Source organism: Phyllobates terribilis, unplaced genomic scaffold (assembly GCF_046119375.1).
Source record: "Phyllobates terribilis strain yellow unplaced genomic scaffold, ASM4611937v1 Scaffold_5__5_contigs__length_657084704, whole genome shotgun sequence".
Classification (NCBI taxonomy): Eukaryota; Metazoa; Chordata; class Amphibia; order Anura; family Dendrobatidae; genus Phyllobates; species Phyllobates terribilis.
Genome location: NW_027362765.1, coordinates 517,308,321 through 517,321,147, shown reverse-complemented (window position 1 = coordinate 517,321,147; position 12,827 = coordinate 517,308,321). Strand labels below are relative to the sequence as shown.

The following is a 12,827-nucleotide window of genomic DNA, read 5'->3' as shown; positions in this document are numbered from 1 at the left end:
TTTTTTCTGCTCTGTCTTGACCTACTGTGAGACAAAAATTTCTGTTTTGACTTTTTCAAGGGACTCAGCTGCATAACTCTCCGGTATTCCTTTAATTCTTCTATTTTTTCTCCTGCTCCTATTTTCTTGGTCTTCAATTGCTAACAGAGTGGTGTTTAGCTGTTTTTGGTGGAAAGAAACCTGATCTCTTAGTGTTTCAGAGAACTCGACTAATTTGGTTTGAGCTGATTCAAGCGAGTCTACTCTGTTGCCTATATGTTTTAGATCTGCTCTAAGTCCTGATATCTCCTGAAGTAAGGGTTTCATTCCTTGAGCAAGGGATTTCTTTAGGTATGACCTAGAGATAGGTGCCGAGTCCATTGACAGGGATTCATTTTCTGAGCTGTCTTCACTTGAGTCAGAAATGGCAGTACATGCTTGTTCCATTGTTTGGTTTGATGCCTTTTTAAGAGGAGGCTGAGGGGTGGAAGCTTTCTTTTTTCAGGTATTTGTCAAGTTCCCCTTGTTTGCGGGATGGGCCACTGTCAGGAAGTTCTTTGACACGCTCCTTATTTAGTTTAATCGTCGTATTATGAGCGAGCTATTTATAAAATCACCACTTGAGCATCAGCTATGTTTATTGGTTCAGTTTCCTATGGGCCTAATCTATGTTTAAATAAGATATTCTGGCAGAAAACTGATCTGTTATTTGGAAAAATTGAACGTTTAAGCTGAGATGTAGAAATTTCAATGGTATAAAGCAGAAGATGTAGTGTTTTTTTTTTCCAGCAGATGGCGCTATTGTATTGGTTTTGCCACTACAGAGAAAGGCTGCTTGTTTAGTGACAGAGCCTGCAGTCACAGAAGTTCCCTGGGAATAAATAGTTTTTAACATCTATGTGGGGAATACTTATAAGGAAGGAATGGTCTCTAGTTTGCTGTATTAGCCCAGGAGGGAGTCTGTTCTGTGTCACTTTGATGATCTGGAGGTATAGGTGTAGAAGGGAGTGTGGGGGGGGGGGGGTGCAGTCAACCAGGATACAAGTATTCCTTTATTGTCCAGCTATTATTCCACTGTCCCAAGATGGGAGTTGTTCTCCCTTATAGTAAATGGCGGGTGTTTTGGCGCCAAAATCTTAGAGTGAGCAGTTTTTGATTGTGGAGTGGGTTCAGCATTACCCTCAAACCTGAGAGTGAAAAGGGCAGCAGGGGAGGAGCTCAGGGGGGGGATGTTAAGTTTATTTCAGGTATTTCTGGGCCACGTTTTTAACTTTTCCAGGGGCGTCTCATCTTTCCCCTTCGTCGCGGAGCAGGGCTAAGGTATAAGCCCATCAAGGCCTCCCCTCCTCTCCGTGACCACCGCAGCTGTAGGCGCCCGCTGCCACCACATTGTGCTGCACAGCCTAGCTGTGAGAGGAAGGGGCGAGGCCTGCAGCTTCTCCCCGGCAGCCTCCCAGTACCGGCCCCTACCTCCTGCAGACTGGTCCACAGCGGCCCTCCACGTGCGCTTCCTCTGCTCACCAGCTGGAGGGCTCCCGGTCTGGTGTCGCTCCTCTCTCCTGTTCAGGCCGCAGATCGGGTAAGTGGCCTGGTTTGCCACGGAGACACCTCTGGGTCTGTATGTAATCTGGCTCAGCCACGCTCTGGCTCAGTCAGGTTTCCCGCGTCCTCGGCTCCTGTGCACTCTCTAACCCCTCACAGGTCTCTGACCAGAAGGGGGGACTCCCAGGGGAAATTTGGGAAAAATTAAGTATGTTGTAGAGCCGAAAATGTGTTTAAGTGGCTTAGGGACAGGAGCTCAGCTTTTGTGTGTCTTTCCTTGCTTGTGCCTAAGCCACGCCCTGACCAGAACTAGTTTTTCTAACAAAACGAAGACTTCCTTCTCTAAGAATAGAACAACATTTAATCTTTGATTGAAAATCCATAGACCAGGTTTTAAGCCAAGCGCCCTATGGGCTGAATTTGATAAGGTACAAGAGCGGGCAAAAATACCCCAATGCTTTCCTAGCAGATGCGACAATGGACATCTGCTGCCTTCTGAGTAATGGCTAAAACCACTGTGTGTATATTGACCAGCCGCGCTTACACAGTGTTGATCTGGGAGCCGCGCATGCGTTGTGATGAACGGCTCCCCGCGCATGCGCTGCGAGTGGTTCCCCAGCTTCACTGTGTGCAGCCCCATTGCATCACTAACAACGCAATGGGGCAGTTTAGATCTTACAAAATTACATGACAGGTTCCCTTTAAACAGCATTAGGGGTTGAGCTAGTTTTAACTGGCTTCCTCCAATCTTTTCTAATAAAGTATAGGACGCTTTTATGGACTGGGTATACACAATGTCTGCCAACCCACTAAACAGAGTCCTGGATGGGCCAGAGAGTGCTCTCGGAGATACTATCCCCATGGTAGATCTAACTGGTATAAGTAATTTTCCGATATGTGTTTAACTGGAAATCTGGCCACCTATAACCCTCTGAGGAAGAAGATACAGTCACTAAATTTTCTGCTGTTTTGAAACTCTTCCTCACAGCTAGATTCAGACAAAATAACATCTGTTTGAAGAGGCTGAAGGGACATTGGTAGGTTGTGTTTTTTCCTCTTTATAATATTTATGATTGGGAGAAAAGAGGCCCGGAGGAACTCCGCTTGCCCCATCTCCCACGGACCTCTCACACCCAATTCTTGAAGGGGTATATTAAAAAAACAAACAAACAAACCTGTAACTGCAACTGTAGGCCCCTTAGTAACAGGAAAGGAAACCACAACGAGGTGTATGGAGTGTTTTGTTTTTATTCTGTAGGTTTCCTAGGGGAGCAGATCCCTTCTCTATAGTGCCGTCAGAGTATAGGGAAAAAACTGCATGTGCAACTCCAACCTAACGCAGGCTCATACTGCCATATATTCGGCGGGTGTGCTCAATGTACTGCACCCTGACCTAAACCTGTGGACACAACTAGCCATATTTGGTTTTCTAAAAAGCACACATGTAACATACTCATCAGCTGAACAAATACATATGTGACGCGGCCTTTCTGTTAAGCTCGGTGCACACAAGGAATACAAATGACAAACCCATTAAAAGACAATATTTATTTATTTTTTTGACAGCAATTTGCCTTTTAAAAAAGGAAAAAACCCTGAAGTTTAAAAATGAACGATTACAAAAAGAATAAAACGTCTAATTTGGAGACATAGTAACAAGAAACACTTTCTTGCAAACTGAAATGTGTGGCTGATATTAGATATTTATACTAATTCAGACTGACAGATAGAAGCCAATTAAGGCTGCATTCAGACGGCTGTAATACAGCTCCATACAGGATGAGGATGAAATCCAGTAAGGACACGGCCGGGAAACCTACACCAAGGCTTTTGTGTGGTAAAGGTTCCCAGATGGGATCAGCTTTTGTTCCCATCCTTCTTTGCATATTGAGAAAATAATTTAAACTATACAAAAAAACAGACAAGAATAAAAACAGACAAAAACCGATGAATACAAAACACTCCTTCCATCAGAATATCCCCCAATTATACAGTAAATATAATTTTTCAGTAAAGTGCATCTTCTGCAAGATTTGTCTAGTGAAACAGTATTTTGCCAATCTAAAATTTAACACAAAACGTGAATCATTAAGATGTTAAACGTGAGGTTTTTCTTTTTTCACAACATTAAATAAACTGGAATTGGATATGCTTAGCAAACGTTTACCTTGGAGAAAAAGCAAAAAAAAAAAAATTGTTTCTTGGTGCAATGGCATACAGTGGGAGCAATTAGATCTTGGGGAGTTTTGGCGCAGTGACGACCGGGTTGGATTCCTGCAGATACCTCCTACCCGCTGTTTTGTAGTCATAGGTGCAGCTGTGAGTTTCTGCATAACGGTGAGTGGCACAAAAACTGTTCCCACACCTGAAAGAAAAAAATAAATAAATATGAATACGTCATTAGGTTATGTTTACACCTGGTGTTTTTGCAGTTTTTTCTTCAGCAAAGAAGCTGTATTTCAGAGTACCGCCAAAAGCTGTAAGATTTGAGAAATCGCATGAACACTTTACTGACTGAATTGGAGAGCTGCAGCATGTCAATTATTTCCACATTTTTGCAGTGTTTTTTTCACTCCTATAAAAATATCAATGAGACAGTTCAAAAGACATTACAAAAAGTGCAACAAACTGGTTTTGCTGAATTTTTTGTGAACAAATCACGCATGTAATCCGCAGAGAAAAAAAAAGCTGCATCAAAAACGCCACAATTATACATATGTTTGATTCTCTACATTAACTTCTATAGAAAAGAAGTTGCAGCGATCAAGTATCATCACAATCCTGTAATTCCTCATTTGACCTGTGGCGGTGCTGCAGAAGACTGAACACTTCTCCACGTTCCACAGGAGATTACATTCCGCTTTCAAAGTTTTGGAATGTGTTAGATAAATTTGGAGTTGATATCGTACCTCTCATTTCAGTTTTACATTCAAAACAAACTGATAAACTTGCCTCAAGTTAACAAGACATTTCTTGAACATGTACATTTGTCGATTGCACACATTGCCATTACATTTTCAATAGGGGCTGCAGTAGAATTGTGTAGTTGATACTTTATAAAACTAAAACAGAATTTTAAATGAGAGTCTGGAAACCTCAAAGTCTATTGCCACGCAGATGCTTTAACGATGGGGCTGAATGTCCCCGAATCACTCTGCGCAGAGAGAAGTGTGCAGCCCTACAGGTGCAGCTGCACAGTTCTCCATCTCCCCACTGCACAGGAAGCAGAACCATCAATGAGAGGGGAGAAATCACTAAACTCTGAATATGCAGCGTTAACCCTTCCACAGCTCTCCACCAGGGATAGTAAGACTAGAAATAACCTTGTCTGTATACAAATAGTTACTTACAGTGGATATACTAAAATGTACCCTTTTATTGACCTAGACCAGCAGCTGCCATTAAACACCAGGGCATGCCGACATTAATACCTTTCACGCCACAGACCATCAGGGATGCCGATATTAACTGCTACAATATCTTAGACCACCAGGTATGCAGACAATCTTCCCTGCATTAGACCTGAATGCAGTGTAATACTATTTACATGGAGGCCATGTAGTCCTGTTTATGGCTACATAATAGCTTATTAAATAAGGTGATGAAAAGACATTGAGGTGATTCAGTATCACTCAACTTAGGATGAACAGTCCTCCGTTCCCCAACTGCCCTGCTCACTAGCTATGAAGGCTTAGAGGAAATATGACCACAGTAAGAGCTCTATGCCTTGTCTGGGCTGTCAGACAAATTTCCCTCTGACAGCATATACGGGCATCAGAATTTTTATGACAACTTCAGTTGTATGCTATTGTACTGTATAGAAGTCAATCTATATCTTAAAAGGGATTGTCCAGGCTTGAAACAAAAAGTCTGCCGTCACTATGTTCGGTGAGCACACTGTCAGGATTCCTTGCTATGGCTGTTGTGATCGGGCAGGTACGTGACCACACTTGGGACTAGATGTGTCCATGTTCTTTCAATTCACTTCTATTGAGCCAAGCTGAATGCATTTAGTCGGCACGTGACCGCCAGCGTGCAAATCGTATAAAAGCAGTATGTGACCACCTGCTCTCAACAGCAATACTGAGGGATCATGATAGCACAGCATGCTGCCAAGATTCAGCAGTGGGCAGTCAGAGTGAGCAGGCTTGGGACAAATATCTGACCAGTAAGGATTCTTTGGTACTGGTGCCAAGAGCGGGCAGCCGTATGACAGCAAGTATGCCAATTTGCATACATGCGGTCTTGTGCCGACTAGAGTTGAGCGACCTTGCTCAATACAGATGAATTCTTTTGTATTGACGAGGCTGGACACATCTAGTCAGAATGAGGCCAGAAGTATGCAAATCGTATACTTGTGATTGATCATTTATGACTCGCAGTGCCAGAAAATTCTAACAGTGCGCACTGAGCATTCAGCAGTTGGCAAACATCTGGAACATCATTAGTTGGCGGCAACTGGACAGGTAGCTGGCAGCAGCGGATCTTGATGATTTGCCCAAGTGCATCAAGTGTGGCAGGACATTCCTTAGACAGTCATTAATAACCTCATTGATAGCAGCCAAGGCATGCAAGTGTGGGCACATAAGCAGTTACCTGCATTCATAGCTAGTCACCAGGCCTGTTTTCTTCCCACAGAGAAAGCAGTGCTTTGTTGCCTTCTTCTTAGTCCGAACAGTAGACTTAACAGGAGGAAAAAGATGTGTGGCTTCAACTGTACAGGAGAGAATGGGAAGAATATTAGAAAAAAAAGAGTTAACTAAATCTGTAGGTGTTCTGTGTAAAGGTGCCAGTCTTTCATTTTTGGTTTTTAAAATTTGCTTCTTCTAAACCTGTTGAAAATCAAAGAATAAAGAATTAGACAGGTTAAATTTAGACCCTTTTTTCTCAAGGAAGATAACCTGCTAATTGAAGTGCTTGGCATGGCCTTATTCAACTCTCCCCATTTGGAACACATGAACGCTTGGCTGGATTGAGCAAGCATTTGTATGTGGGAGAAGGTGGGTAGGGCCACCTATTGAATGTGCCTGGCCCTGTTAAGTCTACATTTGATGCCCCTATTGTTTATAATGCCAAAAAGTTAATGCTGGTGGGATTACCATTCTGCTAAGGTTATATTCACATTTCTATTTGTCTGTTCCTGAGACAACTCAACTCTCTCCTTAGCTTTCTTTGGTTCTTGTTCAGTGCGGTACACAACATGATACCAAACAGCACAGGGACTACTTTTCACCCTTTAAATAAGCAGGCTGGCTGATTACAAGTTTGTAGACACCTATGATGCCAATTACAGGACACACTTTATTTTGACTCATCCCTGTGATCAAATTATTTTCAATCTTTTCTAGGGGTATAATCATTTTTTGTCCAGTCCATTTTCATAAGTTTTTATTTCTGTTAGAAAAATATTTAGATTTGAGAGTCCTCAGTGGTTGATACCTTTGAATAGCTAACTGAAGAGATGGTTAACAAGTTGTAAGCTTTCGAGACTACTGGAGGTCTCTTCATCAGGCTAGTATAATGCAAAATCTGAAGAGTCACCCATTTATACACAATAGGACACAAAAAGGGTTCTTGACAACCAAGAAGAGGTCAGATTGGACACCTCCACCTGGACGAAACCCTCATTTGGATACATATACATATACATATATATATATATATATATATATATAGACTCCTTCAAACATCTGATAAAATCCACCATCATAGACACAAACAGGAGACAAGCATCATCAGTACCCCGGAGAGAAAGGCCATACAATCTTTGAAAACCAACAAAGAAAAAAATCATTAAACCTGCTGACAAGGGTGGTGCAATAGTGATGAACACAACAGACTACATGAAGGAAGCAAACAGACAACTGATGGACACACGCTACTACAAAAAACTGGGAGGCTGACCCTACACAGGACTATTACAAGGAACTAAACAAGTTGGTATCTTGTCTGCATGATGAATCCATAAGAGCCGATGACCTGTTACCAGAGAGTCCAAGAATAGGGTATCTGCTAATCAAGGAAGACCAATTATTTCATGTGTGGGCACCCTTACTGAGCTAGTTTATGGATGGGTAGAGTGTTCTTAAACCACTGGTAAAGATTACACCCAGCTACAGTACAGACCAAAAGTTTGGACACACCTTCTCATTTAAAGATTTTTCTGTATTTTCATGACTATGAAAATAGTACATTCACACTGAAGGCATCAAAACTATGAATTAACACATGTGGAATTATATACTTAACAAAAAAGTGTGAAACAACTGAAAATATGTCTTATATTCTAGGTTCTTCAAAGTAGCCAACTTTTGCTTTGATGACTGCTTTGCACACTCTTGGCATTCTCTTGATGAGCTTCAAGAGGTAGTCACCGGAAATGGTTTTCACTTCACAGGTGTGCCCTGTCAGGTTTAATAAGTGGGATTTCTTGCCTTATAAATGGGGTTGGGACCATCAGTTGTGTTGTGCAGAAGTCAGGTGGATACACAGCTGATAGTCCTACTGAATAGACTGTTAGAATTTGTATTATGGCAAGAAAAAAGCAGCTAAGTAAAGAAAAATGAGTGGCCATCATTACTTTAAGAAATGAAGGTCAGTCAGTCCGAAAAATTGGGCAAACTTTGAACGTGTCCCCAAGTGCAGTTGCAAAAATCATCAAGCGCTACAAAGAAACTGGCTCACATGAGGACCGCCCCAGGAAAGGAAGACCAAGAGTCACCTCTGCTTCTGAGGATAAGTTTATCCGAGTCACCAGCCTCACAAATTGCAGGTTAACAGCAGCTCAGATTAGAGACCAGGTCAATGCCACACAGAGTTCTAGCAGCAGACACATCTCTTCAACAACTGTTAAGAGGAGACTTTGTGCAGCAGGCCTTCATAGTAAAATAGCTGCTAGGAAACCACTGCTAAGGACAGGCAACAAGCAGAAGAGACTTGTTTGGGCTAAAGAACACAAGGAATGGACATTAGACCAGTGGCAATCTGTGCTTTGGTCTGATGAGTCTAAATTTGAGATCTTTGGTTCCAACCACCGTGTCTGTGTGCCTCAGAAAGACTATTTTGAATCAGGGCTACCATCCAAGAACAATTGAGGACCAGATTACAAGAGCCACCAGAATGTCAAGAAATCATTTCCTACATTACAAAACCAAAGAAAGCAACTGGGTGCCTCTAGTATTCATCTACAATCCAAATCTGGAGGCGCTAAGGAGAGCTGCACGGAAACTACAACCCTTACTACAATCCATATTTCCAGAACCCCCACTTCTGTGTTTCAGGCAGCCCCCAAATCTAAGAAGCATCATTGTCAGAAGCTTCCCGTCATCTCCACCAGCTACAGGTACCTTTCCTTGCAACCAGAAAAAAAATGTAAAGCCTGTCCGTTTATAATGACCACAGACAAGATAAAGATCCCCAATTCACATCAGGACTACAAGATGCCAGGTACTTTCAACTGTATCACATCTAATGTGGTGTGCTTAATTATATACACCAAATGTCCAGCTGGGGGTCTTTATTTAGGGGAGCCAGGGCAAAAACTTAGGACAAGGATCAATCATCGCCACACAATAAAAGAAAAGAATAGATCTACCTGTAGCCAAGCATTTTTTTCCCCTGATTACAGCATCAATGACATAAAATTACTGGTATTAAAAAGGTAACTTCAAATCTCAGAGAGAAAGAAGAGTCTCGGAATATAAACTCATGGGGACCTTTGACACCTTCAGAGCAGGAATGAATATGTCGCATGGATTTATGTCATTCTAAATCAACTAAAGAATGTGCTCATCAGACCTGTGGGGTCATCACAACCCTGGACCAAGTCACAGGACAATGAAACTTTCACACTCCTTCTCTATTAACTGCTAAAATATTTATAGCCAGAACTGTTTTTCTCTCCCATATTAATAGGTGACGGAAAGCAGAGCCCTCTCATCTATTGCATTATTTCTGTGTCCTATTTGTGTATAAATATGGGACTCCAGATTTTGCGTTATACTAGCCTGATGAGACCTGAGTAGTCTCGAAAGCTTGCAACTTGTTACCTTTTAATGTAATACAAAAGGAAAGAATAAAAGGGTGTTATGTGTAAGATTATTTTGATTTCTAACCCAAAAGTAAGGGATCTATAGTAGAAAAATTGTACTGTGGAGTAACGAAGTGAACAATTGAAAAGGCAAGAGAGAAAAAAAAACAAACAAACCTTTGCACAAAAGTCCAATGGGTCATTTAAAAAAGTTTAAATAAATATAAAAATAATGTATAACAGACACAGGACTAATTAAAAACATAGCGGTAGAAGGGCACCAGAGAGAGTTTGGTCAGTAATGCTAATCAAACAGCAAAAAAACATCTATAGCTTCAGTTAATCTTGTCAAATATGACACATGCTATAAGGGAAATCAAAATAGCCACCTAAATATAACACCTAATAGTACTTACATCAGCCGTGGATTGAGCACACCCCTACACGCGTTTTAGCACTGCTGCCCTCCCTGACGAAGGCAAGTTTTTCCATTAGTCCTGTGTCGGTTATCCATTATTTTTGCTTATAATTATTAATAAATTTAAAAAAATTTTTTAAATGACACCTAGGACTTTTGTTCAAAGTTTTTTTCTTTTGCCTTTTGTTGCCTTTTAATGGCTAACTGAAAAGATGGTATCAACCACTGATGACTCAAATGTAAATATTTTTCTATCTACCGGCTAACACGTTACAAAAAATGATGATTACTTACTGGTAATCAGATTTTCCAGAACACACGACAGCACCCAAAAAGGAGAGAGGGATCCGCCCTAAGGACAGGAAACCCTACAGGTTTACAGGTTTAAAAGGCAGAGCCCTCTGCCATGCCTCAGTGGTTTGCAGAGCATCAGAGGAACCCTGTTTGGTTAGTTTAGACAGTACATACATGGAATCTCCAACATTAAGAATTTAGTGCAGAGCCGGGTCAAAATGTGGCGACCCCAGACGAGAAGGTATAAAAAATATATATTATACATATACACACACACCCCGCCGCCCCCCCCTGTGATTCACATGTGCATCCTCCACCATAAAGTGGGTGAGAAGGGCGGGAATAAGTGAGGGTGCTGTCATGGGTTCTGGAAAATAGATAACCGGTAAGTAATCATTTTTCCCATTCTCTACGACAGCACCCAAGGAAAGATTGCAAAGGAATCCCCGAGGGACCAAAGCTTGTAAGACTTTCCTTCCGAAAAACAGATCGCCAACACCCAGATCCACTCTGTAGTGCTTGAAAAAAGTGGAGGGTGAAGACCACGTGGCAGCCCTACAAATCTGCTCCAGAGAAGCATTTGCCCTTTCCGCCCAGGAAGTAGAGTCAGCCCTCGTGGAGTGTGTTTTAATCTTAAACAGGAGGGGAGAACCCTCCTGGAGTGTATGCCATAGCAATCCCAGTCCTGACCCATCTTGCTATGGATCCTTTGAATGCTGCCTGGCCTTTCCTGGGACCCTGGAAGAAAACAAACAAGGAGGTAGATTTCCTAAATCTCCCTGGTTGACTCCAAACATTGCAATAGACATCTAAAGTGTGGAACTCTCTTTCACTTTCATTTTTAGGGTTCTCGCAGAATGATGGCAAAACTATATCCTGTGATGTATGGAAAGTGGACACTACTTTTTGAAGAAAGGCCAGGTCTGGAGGAAGAATAACTGACAGGAACCGAGTAAAAGGCTGATTTATTGACAGAGCCTGAATCTTCCCCACCCATCTAGCTGATGTAAGGGCCACCAGAAGGGCCGTTTTAAAGGGATACATTTTTTAATGAACAATCTGATATGGGCTCAAAGGGAGGCTTAGTAAGAGCCTTAAGGACCAGGTTTAAGGCCCAAGGAGCTGCTCTCTGTTCCACAACTGACTCCGAGAGACTGACTGCTCTAAAAAAATGTGACTATAAAAAGGGGTGAACCGCGACCTTCCCAAAAAAGGGCTCCCAAGGCCGCTGAGTGAACCTTGAGGGTGCTTTTTTAGCTCCATTTCCCACCCTTTTTGTAAGAATTCCAAAATTCTGACATATGGAACCCCATGTTTTTTAAAGGATTTATCCCTGAAAAATCCAGGAATTTTCTCCATATTCTGTAATATATGTTCAATGTCGTTTTCTTCCTGGATTTAATAAGGGTGAATATTACATTTTCCGAACACCCCTTAGCTTTCAATAGCTGCCGCTCAAGCACCAAGCAGTTAAATGAAACTTCTTTATGTCGGGGTGATTTATGGGGCCCTAGGATAGGAGGTTTGGAATTTCTGGAAGTACCCACAGGAGTTGCTACTGTTAGGCAACATAGCCAGGTGAACTAAGACCTTCTGGGCCAGAAGGGCGCTATAAAGGATTCTCGGCCCCCTCTGTACGTACTTTACTGAGCACTGCTGGAATCAGTGGTAGAGGGGGGAAAGCATAGAGTAGACCTTCTGGCCATTCATGGAGAAGGGTGTCTATCCCCAAGGGGAGGTTTTTTGGATTGAGAAGAATTTAACTTTCTTGTTAAATTTGTTCGCAAATAGGTCCATCTTTGGAACTTCAGAGATCTATTTTCTGGAAGATTTCGGAGTTCAAGGACCATTCATCCTGATCTACTCTGACTGCTCAGGAAATCTGCTTTTATGTTTTCCGACCCCTTTGAATAGCCTGCTGGGATGGAACTTAGATTTCCTTCTGCTAACCACCTAATTTTCTGTGTCTCTGCCATAAGACGTCCTGACCTTGTTCCCCCCCTGCTTGTTTATGTAGGCTACCGCTGTTTTGTTGTCTGAGAGTATTCTTAGGTGTCGACCTTTGACAACCGGCAGAATCTACCGTAAGGCCAATTCCATCCTGTTGGAAGATGCATCTATCAGATCTTGTGGCCATCTCCCTTGTAGAATGCTTCCGTCTGCGTGGGAACCCCACCCCCAGGGACTTGCGTTTGTAGTATCACAGGATTTATTTATTTTTTTCCCCATGGAACCCCTTTATAGATTTTTGGCTCTTTTGTCCACCATGTTAAAGATAGTTGAGAACCCTTTGATATCACCATCTTTGTGTTTAAATTTCCTCCTGCTTTTCCCTCTAATCTCAAGACATCCCATTGGAGAGATCTGAAGTGGAATCTCGCCCAAGTCACTGCAGAGATGCATGCAGTCAGGGATCCTAGGATGGACATAGCCCTTCTTAGGGTAGTCTCTGGGTTGTTAATCAGCTCCAAAGCCAGTCTCTTTATTTTCCCCTTTTTTTCTTCCGGAAGAAAAGACATCTTCTTGGGAATCCAGTTGGATTAAAAAGATCCTAGTTACTTACCG

The 12,827-nt window shown here is 42.1% G+C and overlaps 1 protein-coding gene across 5 annotated transcripts in view; it reads right to left on the bottom strand.

Moving 5' to 3' along the window:
* Positions 1–3,054: 3,054 nt before the first annotated feature.
* Positions 3,055–12,827, bottom strand: part of ZFAND4 (zinc finger AN1-type containing 4) — an 87,785-nt gene continuing 78,012 nt past the window's right edge. For all 5 annotated transcript variants that reach the window (XM_073685680.1, XM_073685682.1, XM_073685683.1 and 2 more), the window contains 2 exons: positions 6,118–6,235; positions 3,055–3,886 (listed from right to left, as the gene is read on the bottom strand). In XM_073685680.1, coding sequence (XP_073541781.1) covers positions 3,751–3,886; positions 6,118–6,235 — 254 coding nt within the window. In that variant the 3' untranslated portion in view covers positions 3,055–3,750. The remainder of the gene's footprint in view (positions 3,887–6,117; positions 6,236–12,827) is intronic.